We start from the raw sequence: 20,250 nt of genomic DNA, 5'->3' as shown, positions 1-20,250 counted from the left end.
TATACTTGTGGACAAGAAGAGATTTTTGCGATCAGATTTTAAGATACCATCTTAGCTATTAAACTGACAACACATGGATCATGTGTTAAAATGTGTTCTGTTTGGTAAGCCATGCTCTGTATAATAACACACAGAGAGAGCAAAGCAATAGCCTAGAATAGACCTTCAGATAAACTTCGCTCTATCTTAACTGGCCATCACTCATTTTTCCTCACCAAATTCAATTAGGAGATCAGAACACAGGCCATTACTGCTACTTTTAGGCCTAACCTGCTGATAAAAGATTTTAATCACATGCATCCTCTAAAGAGCACTATTAAAGTAAGCTCATCTTTGTCATTCTTCTTGCCCATCTCTTTCACACACATACAGTACACTCACTTTCTCTCACACACACACATTGGAACTGCATCCATTAGTATCCACAGTAACAAAGACAAAGGTGAAATCATTTTTAAGATGAGACAAAGGCAGAATATTTTCAATTTAGCAAGTTATGGCCAATAATTTTAATCAAAATCCTCTCAGTGTTTGGCAAACTAAGTATTTTTGAGCTTTGAGCTATCTTTTTCCTTTTTGTCTTTCCTGTAAGTTAGCAAAAAAAAAAAAAGAAAAAACAGAAAAAATAACATACACAGTTATACTGTTTAAATAGCCAATAAAAAACACTGTTGTGTTTGTGAACAATTGTTGTTAAAAGTAAAACAATTTACTTTGGCAGTAACTCCAAATGCATATTTGTCATTGTCATTTCATCCCAGTGAAAAGCTTTTTACCTAACTTTAGGTAGTCCTAAATTGTGATCATTTGCGACTTGTATACTGCAATTTTCACTGTAGAAGGCTTATACAATAATAAGCCAAAACATTGTGATTCCTACACATGCTGCCAAAACAGCACCGACCTGCTGAAGCATGGACTCTACAAGACCTCTGAAGGTGTCCTGTGGTATCTGGCACAAAGACATTAGCAGCAGATACATCAAGTACTGTAAGTTGTGAGGTGGAGCCATTGTGGATTGGACTTGTTGGACCAACACATTCCACACATGCTCAGTCGAATTGAGATCTGGGGAATTTGGAGGCCAGGGCATCACCTTAAACTCTTCATCATGTTTCTCAAACCATTTCTAGACAATGTGTGTAGTGTGGCAGGGTGCTTTATCCTGCTGAAGAGGCCACAGCCATCAGGGAACACCATTGCCATGAAGGAGTGTACCTGGACAGCAACGATGTTTAGGTAGAAGGCACGGACCCAGGGTTTCCCAGCAGAACATTGCCCAGAGCATCACACTCCCTCCACTGGCTTGTCGTCTTCCCTCAGTGCATCACCTACTGACAGATTTCCTCCTCGGAAATCTGTCAGTAGGTACTCACCACTGCTGACCGGGAGCACCACACAAGCCTTGCCGTTTAAGAGATGCTCTGACCCAGTCATCTGGCAATAACAATTTGGCCCCTGTCAAAGTCGCTCAGGCATTTATTTGCCATGAAGGAGTGTACCTGGACAGCAACGATGTTTAGGTAGAAGGCACGGACCCAGGGTTTCCCAGCAGAACATTGCCCAGAGCATCACACTCCCTCCACTGGCTTGTCGTCTTCCCTCAGTGCATCCTGGTGCCATCACTTCCCCAGGTAAATGGTGCATACGTACATAGCTGTCCACGTGATGTAAAAGAAAATGGGACTCATCGGGCCAGGCGACCTTTTTTCCACTGTTCCAAGGTCTACTTCCGATGCTCTCGTGCCCACTCTAGGCACTTTTGATGGTGGACAGGGCACTCTGACTGGTCTGCGGCTACACAGCCCCATACGCAGCTGTATGCAATGCACTATGTGTTGTGACACATCCCTCCCGACCGACTTTTTGTCGGTTCGGACCAGACGGGATAGCCTTCGTCACCCAATGACCTCTTGCCGGTTTGTGGTTTGTACCTCCTCGGAAATCTGTCAGTAGGTACTCACCACTGCTGAATGGGAGCACCACACAAGCCTTGCCGTTTAAGAGATGCTCTGACCCAGTCATCTGGCAATAACAATTTGGCCCCTGTCAAAGTCGCTCAGGCATTTACTCCTGCCCATTTCTCCTGCATTCAACATGTTGACTATGAGAAATGATTGTTCACTTACCATCTAATCTACCCAGACCTTGAAATGTGGCCTTGTTAAATGATGATCAACATTTTTCGCTTCACCTGTTTTGCCTCATCGGTGTACATCAAATAAAACAAGTGCAAGTAAATTTTGAGAACTTCCATATGACAAATTACTTATTTTCTACTCATTTGAGGAGTTGAACAAAATGTTTTAAAATTGACACAGGTTACTTATAACAGGAGTATGATAAGAATATAATTAATTGAAAGGCTTCAAATTAATCTTAACGACTGACATAAGCAGTACATTTCAAGAACAAGACAAAACTTTAAATAATTTAGTTAAGAAGATTAAAGAGTTAAACATAGTATAATATACTGAATACATTTAACTAAATGGGCTAAATTGTGAAGTATAATACATTTGCTGTTATTGAAACTTATCACAAAACCATCAACCTAAACTTGTCATCACAAAGATGAAGAAACTTTGGACAGATGCTCCTGTCTTCAGTGAAAAGTTTTGACTCACTGCTGGACCGGCCATAATTCAAGTCACAGAATTATAGGGAGCAGCAGCACTATGACTATGGGCTTTCTCTGGGATGATATTCTCACAAAGAACCAAAGACATTGCAAACATCAGAAAAAAAATACATACAAACTGCATTAAGTTGCATGTATAGCCAAATCAGATCTTATGAGTAATTAATAATAATATTGATTTTGTTGTGTACACCTATATGTATTAGATGAGGTCTATATATTTTGCTTAAAGTTAAGAAACACACAAATAAGTGTGTGTGTGGGTTTAAGTTTATGTTAATTATCCTAAGTGACTTAATTTTAAATGTAAATGTGAATATTCTGGGAAACAGTCCCATGATTTTGGTGTTGCTATGCTATTATCAGTCAAGCTGAAGGAACCGCAGACCGACAAAAGCTTGGTTATTGTTGTTGCTGTCATTGACAGTACACATTTCCCCCGGGGATTGCTATCTGAAAAGCACTTTTGCAACACACATGGATTATACATTACACAAATCTTGATCTTATATGTCATATCCTTTTCTGTTAAATATGTGCTGATATGCTGCTTGTATTATTCCATCAATTACTGGGCAAGTGAGTGGTCAAACCCACAGCAGCTTCCTGTTTCAGGAAGCAGTGTGCAGTGTGTTTGCCCCCGTGCCACTATCAAGCTGGGCTTCCAGATTAAATCACATCACCCTTGCTCAACAGCAAAACTCTGTTCCCCTCCACAGAAGCAAAAGATATTAGTGATGGTGCCTAGAGCAACCTCTATAAACAATGGCTCAAGTGAGTGTATGTCCAGTCCGTGACCCCCTTACAATCTCCCTAGTCACACAATACTTATATAACACAATAAGAGTTAATGTGGCGGTTAAGAATGTCAAATAATAAGTAAAAAGGCATATTTGTTGATATGAGGGAGTTAAACATGTTCCAAATTAAGTTAACTTAATACAGTTGTTTAGTCTCTATAAATGAAAAGCAATTCTTTGGCACATACCCTCTAAATGTGTCTAATGACTTCAGTCTTGATGACTTTGATTTACTTTTGTCCATGCAAGGATCATCAGTTGCCTCCTCCTTGAGTAAATAAAAGCAATTCAGTATGGGCATTAAAAGGTGGATCACACAACAAAAACTTTCATTTCTATTTAGCAAAGCCAGCTACAACTTTAAGCTGAAATTATGTCATCTATATTATAAAATAGACAGAGAGGAACACTAATTGCTTTTATAATGAACTAACAATGCCTTAGCCATGACTAGATTCACAATATAGCATCTCATCCTTATTGCATAAATCAGTGCACATGAATATAATTAATAAAACAATTCATCATTCCAAGGTGTTAGATGAACATATTAGTGTATGTGACACTGCCCCATCAGGGAAAAGTTACACAGAACCTCTTATTAGAGTATCGATAATAATTGGTTTTCCTATGAGCAATGACTTGACAATTCACTATTATATTTTGACCTCTAAATAAATGAAAGTGGCAATGGCAATCATTGATTTAGTCATGTTCGGGGAGCTTGAGTAGCCTAGTACATGTTTGGAGAGCCTAAATAGTTACTCTCATTTCCAAAGGAAAATGTTATTTGCCATATGGTCTTGCAATGGCAGTGAGATCCATCACAGAGGAATTAGCATTAGTCTCTTCCTGCTCTGGCTCTCCAAACCACTAAATGTTATGCAGTAGACAAAGCTAATCAAACTAGTGTTACAGACAAGGAAAATTAAATGAGATCTATGAAAATTAGAAATCTGTGCAAGGCTCAAAATGTACAGTGGGGTTGAAAGTCCAAATTGAAAATCGGGGATTCAAAATCTAATTTAAAATAGGAAATAAAATGAATGTTTTGGGGTTTTGAATAAAGTAAAACAAAGTAAATAAATATTTTAAATTCTACACTATTCCTGGGTCACTAATCAAATAAACAAGCTAGTTGGTGACATTGACAATGTTAAAGGAATATTCTGGGTTCAATATAAATTAAGCTCAATCGACAGCATTTGTGGCATAATCTTGATTAGCATAAAAATCTATTTTGACTTTCCCTTTATTGCCACAAGACACTAATAATATGTATGTAACCCTGATTCTATTTTTTTAAAATCGCTTACTAACCTTTTCTATGTAAAGTTATAGCCAATTTTACAACTTTGTTGCCATGATGGTGTGACCTTAAAACTCTAAAATAACTGTAAAAATGATGATTAAAACAATTTTACAGCTTACAGAGTTTTAACAGAATTGATGTAAGTGCTTTTATAAAATAATAAGCTTCACATTTTTGCCTTTAAACCCTCCAAAAACTTCCATTGCAAGTGCCGCACTCTAACCCAGATTTTTGCTTTCTTTTTTTTTTTTTTAAAGAAAAGACAAGACAAAATAATTTTTTTGTGATAATTAGTATTATGGCACATGTGCTGTCGATTTAGCTTAACTTATATTTAACCCATAATATTCCTTTATACCCATTGTCCACAAGGTCAGATTTCCTTGCTTTCACTAAAACACACAAGGTGCTCTTTGGATCATTCTCAAATCATGCTGGCATGGTTCATTAGGTTTTGCACAAACTTGTAGAGTCCAACTTGATTGCATGCTATCATTAAAATAAAAGGGGAATATACCAAATACTGAAATCCAGAAGAAAATCTAAAATTCATGTTGATGTTGTTTTTTCAATTATTAAAAAAATATGTTTTCTCAAATTATTATGCAGATACAATTTTACTGGTAATAATAAAAAAAACTGATTTATAAAAACGCATATAAATAAAGATAAGCATTTTTACAAGTTGACTCTTAAACAACACTTTATCTCTGTGGGCTATTTGTTAAATGTGATCATCCTGGAAATTGCAGGATAGAATTCAATGCTATAAACTGACCACTGAAAAAATGTTTTATACATGACATATGTTTCCAGTGTTTGATTGTTGTATGTGTATAAATAGTTTTGCCCTCACCATATCCATGGAGTTTTGTGACCCACGACAACAGATAAGATTCTTTAGCCTCTGAGTACATCTACATCTGTAGTGGTACAAAACAACATTTTAATGAAGTCCTGTTATGTACTATTAACATAAAATAGAGCTATGATTACATATTTATTCAAAATTGAAAGAGAATAATAAGCTAACATTGTTACCTGAGGACAAAAGGCAATGAGGCCCAAATGACAGCAGTAAGAGCCAGTATCAAGAAAGCCACTAACAGTGCTGAGAAAAGGATTCAATATAAAATATATTTAAACAATTGTTATATAAACTTTTTCTGCTGTTTTATGTAGAATATTAAAATAGTGGTAACATTTTACCATGAGGATCCATTTGTTAACATTAGTTAATGCATTGGGTATCATTAACAAACAATTAACAATATATTGCTTACAGCATTTATTAATCTTGTTAATGTTAGTTAATAAAAATCCAATTGTTCTTTGTTAGTTCATGTTAGTTCATAGTGCATTAACTACTGTTAACATATACAACTTTGAATTGTTTTAACTAAGATTAATAAATGCTTAATAAGTATCATTCATTGTTACTCTATGTTAACTAATGTTGTTAATTAATGTTAACAAATGGAACCTCATTGTAAAGTGTTACCGGGATACTTGTGAGTTGAGTTTCAAAGAAACTTGTTTCGATTGTTTAGCGATAAGGATTCTGTAAAATGTTTGTTGAGAGCACACTGTAAAAAAGTCCGACAGCATTTGTGGCATTATGTTGATTCCCACAAAACGTTATTTTTTATATTTCGTTTATTTAACAACAAAAGTTAGGCACTTACAATGGTAGTGAATGTTATCAGTTCATAAAATGCAGACTATTTCAAAAGTATAGCCAAAGAGGTTAACATTATACATATTAACCTGATTCTAGTGTGATAAAATTGCTTACTAATCTTATCTGTGTAAAATTAAATATCTAATATTACAACTGTGTTATCATTTTGACGAAGTACCACCGGTAAACCCGGTAATCCTGGTAAACATTTTAATCTCACTATAATCGTGATAACACATAATGTTAATGTCTTATAGCTATAGACTTTAAACGGTGCATATTTTCATGTTTATGGAATGGCCCCATTTACTTCCATTGTATGTGCCTCAACAGAACCAAAAAATAAACAAAATATAAAAAAAATATTGTGGTAATCAACTTTATGCCACAAATGCTGTTGATTAAGCTAAACTAGTATTGAACTTGGAACATTCCTTTAATACTTGAAAGGAGTAAGTTACAATTACACCAACACATGTGAATAATTTAGATTGCATTTAGTTCTGTAAAATCCCAGGGAAAAGTTTCTTGTTCTTCTCTGAACGGACTCTGTCACCCATGCTGTGCCACAAGGGAGCTATCAAGAAGCCAACAGTGTCCTTTTATGTAATCTGAAACAAATCTATAGGCATACAATCAATCTATGAAACCCTAGCCTTGGGTCTCCAATAAGGCCATGCAATGAGGCCATATTTTCACAGTGGATGATAGACTGAATGTTGATAGAATGTTGTCTTGCAGAGGCTGTCATCCATGATACTGACTTCTTAGGGGAAGGTTTATAAGATGAATCAAAGATTATTTGGAAGCTATACACAAGTCTGACATAAAAGTTGTTTAATACCTGACTTTCCAGAGAAAATCAGAATGAGGTGAGATCAGAATCGTTTTTTTTTTTTTACTAAGCACCGATTTTACTTGCCATGAAACTAAACTGAGTTACATAATCCTTACATGATGTCTAAATCGGTAACCTACTGTTTATCATCTTTTATGATCAAAATATGAAGAACAGCTCTTTTAATACACTTAAATACTTAGAATATCATGGTTAATGAAATGGACACTTCATGCCCACTGATATCAAGAGATCTCTTTTGGATGAAACAGGGGGGGCTTGTGGAAAAACAAACACAGAAAGGATCATTTGATCAACGTGTGAATACACTTGATGACGTGAGGGGAAACAGTAAAGCTGTGATGATACTAAAGTGATGAATGAGTAGAGGAGCCTGGGTAAACTGGTCCTGAGGTAAATAAACACTGCATGCACGTTCAACACTATGCCGACTTAAGAGTACTTTTGCCACGTTCATCATGCCTCAAATGTCCTTCAACTTAAGAGGCAAAATAACCTGTTCAGTTTGTAGTGAGATATTGACAAACAATCTTGAAACAGGTGCTTTAATCTAAAGCTACTGATCCCTTTGAGAGCCAATTTTGAGGACAAGTTTTATTTGTAGTGAAGAGAAATTCATTTTCTCTCTCTCTCTCTCTCTCTCTCTCTCTCTCTTAATCCTCATTAAGATACCCTACTCCTATTTTTCAGTAAATTATTGCAACTATAATTGTTTATATGGGAGTCAGCAACACTCAGATGTACTCTAATATGCCCAGTTCAATCCTAAAGTTAATTAAAGCTAATGTTAAGCAGACCTATTGCTGTATGTATTTGTAATTTACAGCTTGCATTCAACATAGACCTAAGGTTAAAATGAGGGTTTCTATTTTTCAGACCAAGGTTGTCTCTGTATACTTAAAACATCTGCATGAACATTTCCACAAATTGTATCACTCTAGGCAGTGCAACCAAATTGAAAATGCAACATCTTTTGTTCTTCATCAGCTCTTCTTAACGTGTCTTAATCACTTTGAGAGCCGTGAGAGCCCTTTAGAGCTGGAGTGTAATTACTAGCCAGTCCAGCTAATGGAAGTTCATTATATTGCCAGGAGTTTAGTCACACTTGCCATATAGCTGACAGATAATGGCTACTTGCCCTTAAAAGTCTGATCTACAACATAATCTCCACTATTGCAGAGTAGACTCCACATTATGGAGCGTGGTGCTTTCAAAACCCCATTACACTTTAATCCTTCATGCTCCTCTAATGTATTTCCCACAATGCTCCCCTCCCAGGGCATCGTCCAAAACAAACAGGGAAGAAAAGCTTTTCTTTGAGCTGTTTTTTTAAGAAAGGGCAGTTCATCAGATCGATACAGTCTGTATCTGACTTCTGGGATCTAAGAGGCACTTACTTGTAGAACTTTACAACACAAGACATGTTTTTAGGCTGCTTATTTAAACACATACCTCTGACCTTTAGTGACCAGGACCACATTCCACCCCATGTACAATGTCATTTTTTGTAGTTGTGCCCACACCTCTTTAGTATTCCTCAATTTTTCTCTTATAAATAGTTTAACACCAAACATATAATAATAATTCTTATGAGTTATTTATAAATTATTTATAAAAAGTATTATAATGGTTTAAGTACCAAAAGTGTATAGGGTCATTAGAGACCAGAGGTATGCAATAGTGTCTTTTTTCACTTCAATAAATTATATCTTTATGATGATTTCATATATATATATATATATATATATATATATATATATATATATATATATATATATATATATATATATATATATATATATAGTTATAAGTTTATAATCACAGGATATCTTTTTCACATTACAAGTGGAATTAGTACTATATTCACAATGGTGAATTATCATTAATCCATATGCATATACACATCCATATTATACATGCTATTTGTTTCTAAAGGTGCCGCTGCTGTTTCAGTGATTGGCTTGATTTACATCTGACATTGCTATATGATGAAGAAACAACATGGAAGTAAACTATAACAAGTACAACACATGAACTGTGTGATATGACTATTGACATTTGGATTTACTACTGAAATTATGTAAACTCTTAGTCTATTTATTCTCAATAAGCGCGTGAGAAAATGCTCATGCGTAGCTTATGTGTAGGTTATGTTTATCTTATCTGTTATGTGTAGCTCAATATGTTTTGACAGCCAGTTGCATCTCATGAAATTTCAGTTTTAAAGTAATAAATCCTGTTCTAAATTTGTATTGATTTGTTGCATTATCTCTTTTTTATATGAAAAATAAAACATCAAGATATATAAAAATAAATTGTATTCTATTATTTTCTAATTGTCTTGAAAATATTTTGAAATTTTACACCATCTAGGCATATTATAAATCCATTTGTGTTCTTTAAAGACTTGAATGTATAAGAGTGTTTGTTGACATTCCCATGCATTTAAGGGTTAATGGTTGTAATTTGTTTTAATTATGCTTATACTTACGCAGGTATGTATTGTGTGGACTCTTATCCACACTGAAAGAACAGGTTACATCATTTAGCAAGTCAGACTGCCTCATCCTGAGAGAATAATGGCCAGCTTCCTCAAATTTGTGACTCAGACTGGAGGAGAAATAATGTCATCAACATGTAATAAAACACAGATCTATCTGCCACATCCTTACAGTTATGTTGATGGTTATGAATAAATAAAAAAGCTATCCTCTTTTTAAGCATATTTATTTACCTTTTTTTTTATTGCACATTTCACCCATAGCATTTTCATATTTCAGATAAATTCCAATTTATGAATGATTTTAATGCAGTTTCTTGTTATGTTCCAGTTTCTCTATATAGTCACAGTTAGAAAGAGGCATTTCTACATACAATTAATTTATTAACTATACTAACAATTGTGATACTGTATACCAGCCTGCATACATTTTTTAAAATAAGATGAAAATAGATTTTTGGACATTTATATGTAGTACCACAACAGGTTATTACAACGGTTACATCAGTCAGCAAACAGATTGACATACACGAGGCTAAAGGGAGCCATCTAGAGGGTTACTGTGAGAAGTGCAACTTAAACCCTTTCAACCTTTCCCTTTTTCATCCCCCAAAATTTGCATTATACGTCTTTATTGATCAACCTGGGGATGACATAGTGGCCAGCACGTTCTTTGGGGGAGAAGGAAAATCGATAACGGCTCAGTCTGGAAAGGGACCTCGCTATCGATCTTAAAGAAGTCAGGACTAGACCCCAGCCATAGGGTGAAGGGAGAAATTGTGGCTTGTCTTATGAAATCAGATCCCCCCTGCTGACCCATTTAAAAATGTCTAAAACCTCAACCTTGTTAACCTAGATTGTTTGTAAATATGGCTATTTTTTTTCTGTTAAACAACCCAGCTGGGGATTGTGAGGGTTCTCTAGCTTTGATGTCTTAGTTGTCTTTTTCATCATTATTTTAGTGTCAGCTCACAGTCAGGTCACACTCAAACACACATGGCCTTAAATATTCTCAGTGACTATCAAAGCAATCATTTGCTATTAGGCCCATATATCTAGTCCATGCAACAGCCTTCCGTACTTGCTTTATTAAATTGACGGTTTTAAAAGAAACTATTTGTTGGACAATCTCTGCTTCTATCTAAAGAACATTAATATGTTCCATAATATGTTATTTCATCATTTACTCACCCCATAGACACTGCCTGGTTAAAATAAAAAAGTCTCCGTTTGGATACAAAAATGCAGATACTTAAGAGCCCATGGTTGGACCATTATTGCAGTGATAAATGTGTTTCAGCTGGCAATAATTTTTTCAACCCCAATTGATGCAGTGTGTAGTTTCACATTTCTTAAACAACCATGTGGTCGTGAAAAAGATGGTACTGTGTTTCAGAAGGGGAAATTATTGGCCTGCATCAAACAAAGAAAACATCTAAAGAAATTGTGGAAATAACTGGAATTGGGTAAAGAATTGTCCAAAGTAACCGTCAGCTTCACAAAAGAAATGTCGTCTGAAACAATTAATGATTGATGAATGATTGTGACCAGAGATCACTAAAATGCTCGGTGAAGTCACGTCGTAAAAAAATCGACAGTAGAACTCACAGCTATGTTTAATAGTGAAAGAGCATTTCCACACGCAAAATGCGACAATTTACAAGATTGGGACTAAACAGCTGTGTGGCCACAAGAAAGCCACTTGTTAGTGAGGCTAATCTGAAAATATTACTTAAGTTGCTAGGGAGCATAAATTCTGGACTGTGGAGCAATGGAAAAAGGTAATGTGGTCTGATGAATCCAGATTTACCCTATTCCAAAACGATGGGCGCATCAGGGTAAGAAGGGAAGTAAAATGCCCACTGTACAAGCCTCTGGAGGCAGTGTTTTGATCTGGGGTCAGGACTAGGCTCAGCTATGCTATGAGGCAATAAAATTAAGCCAGCTGACTACCTGAATGTACTAAATGACCAGGATATCCCATCAAAGGATTTTTTCTTCCCTGATGCATGGGCATATTCCAGGAAGACAATGTCAAGATTTATCAGGCTCAAATTGTGAAAGAGTGGTTCAGGGAGCATGATGAATCATTTTAACACATGAATGGGCCACCACAGAGTCCTGACCTTAAGACCAAGTCTTTGGGATGTGTTGGAGAAGACAAAGAGTGGTTCGACTCTCCTGTCATCAGTACAAGATCTCAGCCAAAAATGAATGTAACACTAAACGGAAATACATGTTGTGATGTTGGATAATGTTGTCAAGACAATGCCACAATGATTTGTGCCATAATCAATGCTAAAGGTGGTCCAACATAATATTTGAGTATGCATCTTTTATTTTTTTGGCCAGGCAGTGTAGTTCCAGAATGTTATCCGTAGTCACCACTTGCTTTCAATGTACAGTATATATATATATATATATATATATATATATATATATATATATATATATATATATATATAAAATAAAAAACTATTAAACGTGAACAGTGACTGAGGCTAACATTATGGCTGATATCTCCATTTGTGCTCCAGTGGTTTATGTTTAGAACAAAATGAGGGTGAGTAAATGATGACAGAATTTTCATTTTTGGGTGGACTATCCCTTTAATAGCAAGTTAGGGTTCAGGGATATTGCAAGGTGAGCCTTACCTGCACAGAGAGCTGTTTCCATCCACAGGTGAGATTCTAAGGGTCAGTGTGAATATAGTGCTTAACACGACAGAAACATTCCTCTGCCCATTCTCGACTGTGGCAAGGGGCTGATAAAGACACTGTAGAAGAGAGATATATTCCTCAGCATTTTTGACACAGACAGGCACTACAATTTGAGCAAGTATACATGAAGTTACAAACAAAACATGTGACATACGTTCACACAAATGAATCTGTATTTCTGTCTCTCTTTTTGGACAGCAGTGCCGCAGTATCACTCATGTCAGTCACTCGCAAGTTAAAAATACAAATTTGCAATACCTTATAACAGTAATCTGAGGTGTAGTGAACAATAATGCTGTGTGGTAGTTCACTATAGAAGATTAGCAATGCTTCATCCATTTTCAGCTTGTAAGCTAGAAAAAGAAAACACCTTTTTGCATTAACTTAAACTTCAAGTTCATACACTTGCTTATACCCATTTTATATGAATAACATGAATAACAGTCTATGACCTACCTTCATCATGAGGTTTCTCACAGAATCCTGCTGAGAGAAGAGTGAAAAAGAAAATATTCAGGACATTGATTATCTTCATTGTTAATTCAAAATCTGCTGTTCTTCTTCGAGGCTTAAAGAGAGCTCAAAGATCACTGTACATGTGATAACAGTGATCTTTGAGATGTGCAAAACAGTTTTATTGTTTCTGAATTAGTTAATTTACCAGAAGACACAAGATAATACATAAATGGATAACAAAGCTAAAACAGATCCAGAATCATGGAGAACACAACTTAAAGGGCATAAAAATGTGAGGATGGTATTTTCATAATAAGCATAAATCACACTTTTACTTTCTGTGAATGAAAAGACAAAATAGGGGAAATAATTTTTAGTCTTATGATTTTTTTTTTTTTTTTTTTAATTTAAGAGAAACAAGCAAAGAGAGGACAAAATAGCCCTTCTCTCGGTCAATAACCCTAACTCTCTTTTCATAGTTATTCAGCTAGTTGAATTTTGTTTTGTTAAATAAATCGTTCACCAAAAATGAAAATACCTCATACAATGCAAGTAAATGGTGACCACAATTCTGAAGCTCCAAAAATCACATAAAAGAAATATATAAGGCTCCAGTGTTTTAATTCGTGTCTTCTGAAGTGATCCAGTCGGTTTTGTGTGAGAAAGCCCAAAATATAACTCTTTTTTCACTATAAATCTTGATATCAGTGGTCTCCTTGATGATCATGATCTCAAGCTCGATTACACTTCCTAGTGCAATCATGTGTCAAGCACTAGGACGTGTAATCAAGCTTGAAATCATGATCGTGCCTAGAGACTATAATGGCAAGCCTACAGTAAAAAATTAGTTACATTTTGGTCTGTTCTCACTCAAAATTATTTGTGTTCTGCAGAAGAAAGAACACATCTGGGATTCCAGGCAGCTGAGAAATACATTTTCCTTTTTGGGTGAAGGTGGACAAAAGCTCTAAGTTAACAGGCATCATGGCAGTATGTCATTTTCAGATTACTGTTGCTGTTAGACATCCAATTAATTAAGTTATTCATTGAAATTTATCAGGGCTCTGGTTTATCTAAACTTATTTTTGTTCAGGCTCATGTGAGGGCAGCCGGAACAGCAACAGGGCTCATAGGTGATAGATTATGAATAGGAAATAGATTACGCACTCGTTGCATGGCAACCTTTCAAGTACGTCCAATCGCGCAACCTAATTAATATTAACGAGTTATCCCTTCACCATATTAGGATTGGTGACGTCGCGCTTGGACCACAGACCCCCATAGGTTGAAATCCAGCTGCTCGCGCTTGGGGTTGGTGTAGCACGAGACCAGGGGAGCGCTGGACGCACAGCATGGTAAGAATCATAACGTTTTTATTTTATTTTATAGTTTGGTGGGTAGACACTCACTTTTATAGTCTTTTTGTATAACTCAAGACCAAATAATTGCATTGCATGGACACAAACAAAATGCTTTACATGTATTGTAATGGGCCGGACAGCTAGTGCTATTATTTTATCTGACGTTTAAGTTGACTAATATACGATTTTCATTTACGTGAACAGGATATTAAACACCACGAGAAGAGGGTTTGTGCAGATTCCAGGGTTTTCCATTAAAAACTTGTTCGTAGATTTCCACAATTTATAGGACATACTTACAACATTTTGTGTCTTTTCTTACAACAGCATTAGATCAGCAGATTAGAGCTAAGAGACCTGTTGATGTCAGTCAGTTTTAAAGCTTCAAAGACATTTTTCACGGTCTATGATTATTTATCAGCGTAAATCTCACAAGGTTTTACTCGCAACCTTATTTTAAATATTGAGTGTAAATTCAAAACATTGTGGTGTTTGTTATATTACCCTGGAATTAGTAAAAAAATAAATAAAAAAAAAACTAATTACAGCTGCAAAGGTGTTTCTATTACAGCTGATGAGAGAGTGACCGTTAATTTGGTATCTTCTCCAATTTTACTGCCATATCCATCGCTCTCCTTTTTTTCCTCTTATGGAAAGTCATTCAAACGTAATGGTGGATTTTTTCTTTTAGTCTTGGAGCAAATTAGTAAACATAATATTTGTTGCGATCTACCATTCACCACGGTTGAAGTTTACCCTGCAAACTTGTACAAAACCGGGAGTGTATAAGGTCTTTTATGACTGACATCTGTTTACGCAGACTCTATGAAGCACCACTGTTGGGTTCAGTCAGGGACAATAGTATGGATGGTACAATGGAAAATGCTGAGTGCCCTCCTGACACAAAATGAATTTCCCATTCATGTGTCAAGTACACTAAATGTAAAAATGCATTGATAACTTTTTTTAAAGCCTACATTTTCATGTCATTTGACCTTTTTTTTTTATTATTATTTATTTTTTTTATCTTTATTGTCTTTGAATCTGTAACAGATCTGTATTTGAAACTCATGTGATCTGTTCTGAAAGGGGAAAGGTTAAGTTGCTTTGGAATTTCATTGCTTGAGCCACCACAGTAATATTGTGGTAGCTCTTAAAATTGCAAATGCAAGTCATCATGGTTTCCAAATGGGGTTCACAACAGCCAATCAGAGTACTTGTTTCTGAAACATCCCCCTCAAAAGGGTTGCATAAGAGTGGATGTTTTCAAAACTGTTCAAATATTATCTGTGCTATTAACAAATAATGATTGTATTTGAGTATGTACTACAATAACATTTAAATACAGCACTGTTTTTATACAATTTTTGTGTGGACATCGGAGTTATCTGTAAGATTGAAAATGAATTGTAATATTTTACTCTGTGATAACATGCATCCACACAAACTCTATACAAAATGACATTCTGTACATGGACAGATGGGCTCATTTATAATCTAATAAGAATTAAACTGTTTTAAATACCCAGCCTGGAAAGATTCAGACTCTTACTATGGAGGAAAGGGAGCACCTTCTACCCATGCTGAGTAGTGCTCAGTGGGTGGAGGTGGTGGAGAGGGATGCCATTTACAAGGAGTTCCTCTTTAAAGACTTCAACCAGGTAATCACATCAGTAAAGCTGCCAAGAGAGTAAATTAGCTGTAAAACTATTCAAAGTTTACAAATAATTGACCTTTGTGTAATGATAATGATTGTTAACTTAAATTCATATACACAACAGCGTTCTACTGTTTTCATATTGCTGTTATGTATGCACAGTGCTACACAACATATCTTTCACATCAAGTCATAACATTGCTTTCCCTTTAGGCTTTTGGGTTCATGTCCAGAGTAGCACTACACGCTGAGAAAATGGATCATCACCCTGAATGGTTTAATGTGTATAATAAGGTAAATTGATAATGAGGGTTGTCAGTAGTATACCATCTTTAAATTTCTATCTAAAGTGTTTTGGGCTCATGACTGGGAGTGCATTTGAAGTGTAGAATTTTTAATATTAAAGTCAATATGAAGCTATCTTTGCAAAAAAAAAAATTTATTTCAGAGGGAAACCGGATATTCAACATGAATGCTATAAATCAAGAATTGATTAAATCGTGAAAAGTTGATATTTGACAGATGGTTGGAGGGGAGGGATTAAAAATGTCCTAACAAAAATCACGAGTTCTGGCAAACTTGCTGCAAGCTTGCCACAAATTTGCCACTCAATATTTTCACATGCAAATGAGCTTTGCAATCTATTCATTGTCACCAAACGTTTTCTGTAGGTTCACATTGCTGGTATAAAGCTGCAAACATTTGTGGCAAATCGCAAGCTCATTTGCATGTGAAAATAATGAGTGGGAAATTTGCGGCAATGTTTGCGGTATGTTTTGGCTTGGAGACATCAGTTGGGGAAAAAAAATTATTTCAGAGATGTAGCAAGTTATTACATTTAAAGAACGATTGTGACAATATTTTTTAAATATCTTATTAATGATTCACAATAAAATCTGGTAATGTGTAAATAGTAGTTAAAAATTTAGTTTAGTAAAGCGTGAGAAAGTAAATAGGATTTAATTTCATGTTCACTTTAAATGATCCTGTCTGCTCTCCTATAGGTTCAGATCACTCTCAGTACTCATGAGTGTGGAGGACTTTCACAGCGTGACATCACCCTTGCGACCTTCATAGATCAGGCCTCAGTCCTCTGAGAGGACCCTCTCTCATGAGAGCTTGTTGGACGACCTCTCTGCAGCCTGTGTATCTGGACCAATAACGCTGACTTCATGCTTGGCACTATATCGGTTTTGACTGTATAGTCTCCTTCAAGTCTGCCTGTTTCAATCAACCTTTTCCTGAGAAGTATTAATGGAGTGGTTAAGATAACTTTTTGTCTGTAAAATCATTCCAAATCCACAGTAAACTTCTTAAAGATCAGACCATTAAATAACACTAAAGATATGTATTACTGTGTTCTTTGGGCTATTGTCTTTCTTTTTTTTTACTAAAATATATAGTGCCAATGTGGGAAAAGTCTGAGATCTGTAATCCCTAACAGGATACAGTGATAAAATGGCAGACCCTGTGCCTCAACAATGAATTGTATTAAACCGTAAACATTAGCTCATTAACTGTGAGATCAATACCTCATCTGGCAAGTGTCAAATCACTTGCCTTTTTGTTTAATCATTACACAAATAAAGTCTTTAGCTCAGAAACTATATTATATCTTCAATAATCTGGGTAAATCCTGTCATACAGAAATAATTAAAGGTGCACTCTTATCATTTTTCAATATGAAAAAGTTTGACCCCTGAAGAGATGAATACTTTTAAAAGTAGGCTATGTTTAAAATCATGTACTCACTTGAGATGATGATTTCTGTCATATCAATATTCTTATTAAATATGCTCATATTTTACATGGAATGGGACCGCTAGTGTGATCACACAACCAACCGGATTAATCCCTGTATAAATTAATGCGAATAAAGCATTTCTATGGGCATCAGTTAACTGACAACTTTTCCATGATGCTATCTACAACTCTAGGTGTCCGCACAAATTACTGAGTATCTGAGAATGTAATTGTCTTCTAACACAGTGTGGTTCTCAAAAAGGGGGTCGGGACCCACTAGGGGGGCTCAGCACGCTTCCAGTGGGGCCTCAAGATCTATTAAAATTATTTAAAATATGATAGATTATTATAATTTTTATATTATTATTATAATTCAATTTACTAAAAATGTAATAACTCTCTTCAACAGCATGTCCTTTTATGAAGAATATAGGCCTACAGTTCTAGACATTTCTGGAATCACAAGTTTTAAGGAAATGTCTTATAATAGGTATATCTTATAAATATCTAATAGGCTATGGGGGTGGGTGTCTTCTCCTAAATTTGAGGGCCATGGAGTCACATTTTAGGCCTTCGGTGTGATTCATGCTATTAAGAAAAAAACAGTTTATGCCCATCATACATTATGTGGCAGTCAACAACCACAACCGACATATTATAAACACGTCCATGCACGAAAGCCAGAACTTGAAACAACACTTAATGCTCAAGCAAACCAAATTTTAACTGCAGCATGATTGTTTTGTGAAATTAATGTGTTAACTATAAATGTATTCCATTCCCCGATATTAGGAACCGCAACACTCCCATTATCTTAGCAGGAGTTTGATTCTCATTAGAAATGTCTCCTAGTTACCCAAATGATAAACAATGCAGCAGCGCTAGCATTTGGGCTTCAGGTGTACAATTATCAAAAGAGATTATAATGATTTGTACACCCGTTTCTGCAAGCGTTTGTTAGTTGCTCATTCGTTTGCACTGTTGATGGATTCTTTGGTACTTCTGAAGGCCTTAGGGGGTGGAGCTCTGTCTCAAGCGATGGCGCTGTTTCGGGCATGTGATTTGTGAAACAGTTGTTAAACTTCTTTGCTTGTAAGCATCAAGGAATACATTCTGACTGGATACACTTTTCGTTTTTATCTATTTGTAGATTTATTAAGAGTGGAAAGCTGTTAAAAACATAGACAAAAAGGTGATTGTACGGAGCCACTGGAGTGACCTGTGCAACAAAAACTTTTTTTTTAAATCACAGATACTCTCACGTGCGCACGCGTTACAGTGTCCGGTGTGTATAACTCTTTTCCGATTGCGTCCTTGCCATCATACTGAGGGCATGGATGCGCATTAATTTTTGTGAAAGTGTTCACATTTGTTACAATTATTTCAAAGTTTAAAATTGAACTGTGAGCAATGCCCCTTGTTTGTTACTTCAACAGTCATAAACTATTAAATTAATAATTCACCCAAAAATCTAAATTCTGCCATTTTCTCACTCTCAAGTTGTTCCTAAATCACATTAATTTCTTTATTGTGTAGGGCGCAAAAGGATATGAAAGGCAGAATGTTATGGACTGAGAGTCTCAGTCACCATTCACATTCATTGTAAAGAATATTGATGCAGTGAATTTGAATGGTGACTGAGACTCTGAAATATGTTTCAGCTGGCAACACTTCTTTTAACCCTAACTGATGCAGATGGATCCTGTGGTCGTGGAAAAGATGTCACTGTGTTTCAGAAGGGGCAAATTATTGACCAGCATCAAGCAAAGAAAACAACAATCTCTAAGGAGATTGCTGCAATCACTGGAATTGGGTTAACAACAGTCCAAAGTATTATTAAAACCTGGAAGGATAGTGGTGAACCGTCAGCTTCGCGGAAGAAATGTGGTCAGAAAAAAATCTTGAATAATCGTGAATCACTAAAACAGAACTCACAGCTATGTTTAATAGAGAAAGAGCATTTACACACAGTGCGACGAGAATTTACAGGATTGGGACTCAACAGCTGTGTGGCCACAAGAAAGCCACTTGTTAGTGAGGCTAATCGGGAAAAAAAACTTCAATTGATAGGGAGCATAAAGATTGGACTGTGGAGCAATGGAAAAATGTAATGTGGTCTGATGAGTCCAGATTTACCAGCGATGGGCGCATCAGGGTAAGAAGGGAAGCACATGAAACGATGCACCCGTTATGAATAGTGCCCACAATAAGCCTCTGGAGCCAGTGTTTTGACCTGGGGTTGTTTCAGTTGGTAAGGTCTAGGCTCAGCAACATTATGCTATAATAAAATAAAGTCAGCTGACTAATTGAATGTACTGAATGAACAGGTTATCCCATCAATCAGTTATCCCATAATACTTCTTATGCTCGTTTCAATGGAAACAACATCACCCTCATGGAGAGAGGTCTCGCAGCCGAAGCTACAGAAGTTAATCATTCCGATGGTTGAATATCCGTAAAGCCGCTGACCCAGATGGCATTCTGGGCCGCATCATCAGAGTGTGCGCGAACCAACTGGCT

General features: G+C 35.9%; 2 protein-coding genes across 2 annotated transcripts in view; one reads left to right on the top strand and one right to left on the bottom strand.

Moving 5' to 3' along the window:
- si:dkey-192p21.6 (uncharacterized protein LOC565246 homolog) overlaps nt 1-13,079 on the bottom strand; it is a 40,155-nt gene extending 27,076 nt beyond the window's left edge. Inside the window, exons 1-7 of the mRNA XM_052151479.1 lie at nt 12,970-13,079; nt 12,772-12,866; nt 12,448-12,569; nt 9,785-9,903; nt 5,795-5,864; nt 5,610-5,676; nt 3,630-3,709 (exon numbers count right to left, since the gene is read on the bottom strand). Coding sequence (XP_052007439.1) covers nt 3,630-3,709; nt 5,610-5,676; nt 5,795-5,864; nt 9,785-9,903; nt 12,448-12,569; nt 12,772-12,866; nt 12,970-13,048 — 632 coding nt within the window. The 5' untranslated portion in view covers nt 13,049-13,079. The remainder of the gene's footprint in view (nt 1-3,629; nt 3,710-5,609; nt 5,677-5,794; nt 5,865-9,784; nt 9,904-12,447; nt 12,570-12,771; nt 12,867-12,969) is intronic.
- A 1,116-nt stretch (nt 13,080-14,195) lies between these two features.
- Nucleotides 14,196-17,571, top strand: pcbd1 (pterin-4 alpha-carbinolamine dehydratase/dimerization cofactor of hepatocyte nuclear factor 1 alpha). Its single transcript, XM_052151534.1, has 4 exons — nt 14,196-14,324; nt 15,860-15,991; nt 16,201-16,281; nt 16,992-17,571. The coding sequence occupies exons 1-4, from the start codon at nt 14,322-14,324 to the stop codon at nt 17,082-17,084; spliced, it is 309 nt and encodes a 102-aa protein (XP_052007494.1). The 5' UTR covers nt 14,196-14,321; the 3' UTR covers nt 17,085-17,571.
- The last annotated feature ends 2,679 nt before the right edge of the window (nt 17,572-20,250 follow it).

Source organism: Xyrauchen texanus, chromosome 20 (genome assembly GCF_025860055.1).
Source record: "Xyrauchen texanus isolate HMW12.3.18 chromosome 20, RBS_HiC_50CHRs, whole genome shotgun sequence".
In the NCBI taxonomy this organism is placed as follows: Eukaryota; Metazoa; Chordata; class Actinopteri; order Cypriniformes; family Catostomidae; genus Xyrauchen; species Xyrauchen texanus.
The sequence above is the reverse complement of the archived record's forward strand: the minus strand, read 5'-3'. Positions and strand labels throughout refer to the sequence as shown.

Bases quoted from the DNA above. Each gene is read 5' to 3' on its own strand.
- pcbd1 (XM_052151534.1), top strand. The intron at 15,992-16,200 runs GTAATCACATCA...CTTTCCCTTTAG, and splicing joins TCTTTAAAGACTTCAACCAG to GCTTTTGGGTTCATGTCCAG. The intron at 16,282-16,991 runs GTAAATTGATAA...GCTCTCCTATAG, and splicing joins GGTTTAATGTGTATAATAAG to GTTCAGATCACTCTCAGTAC.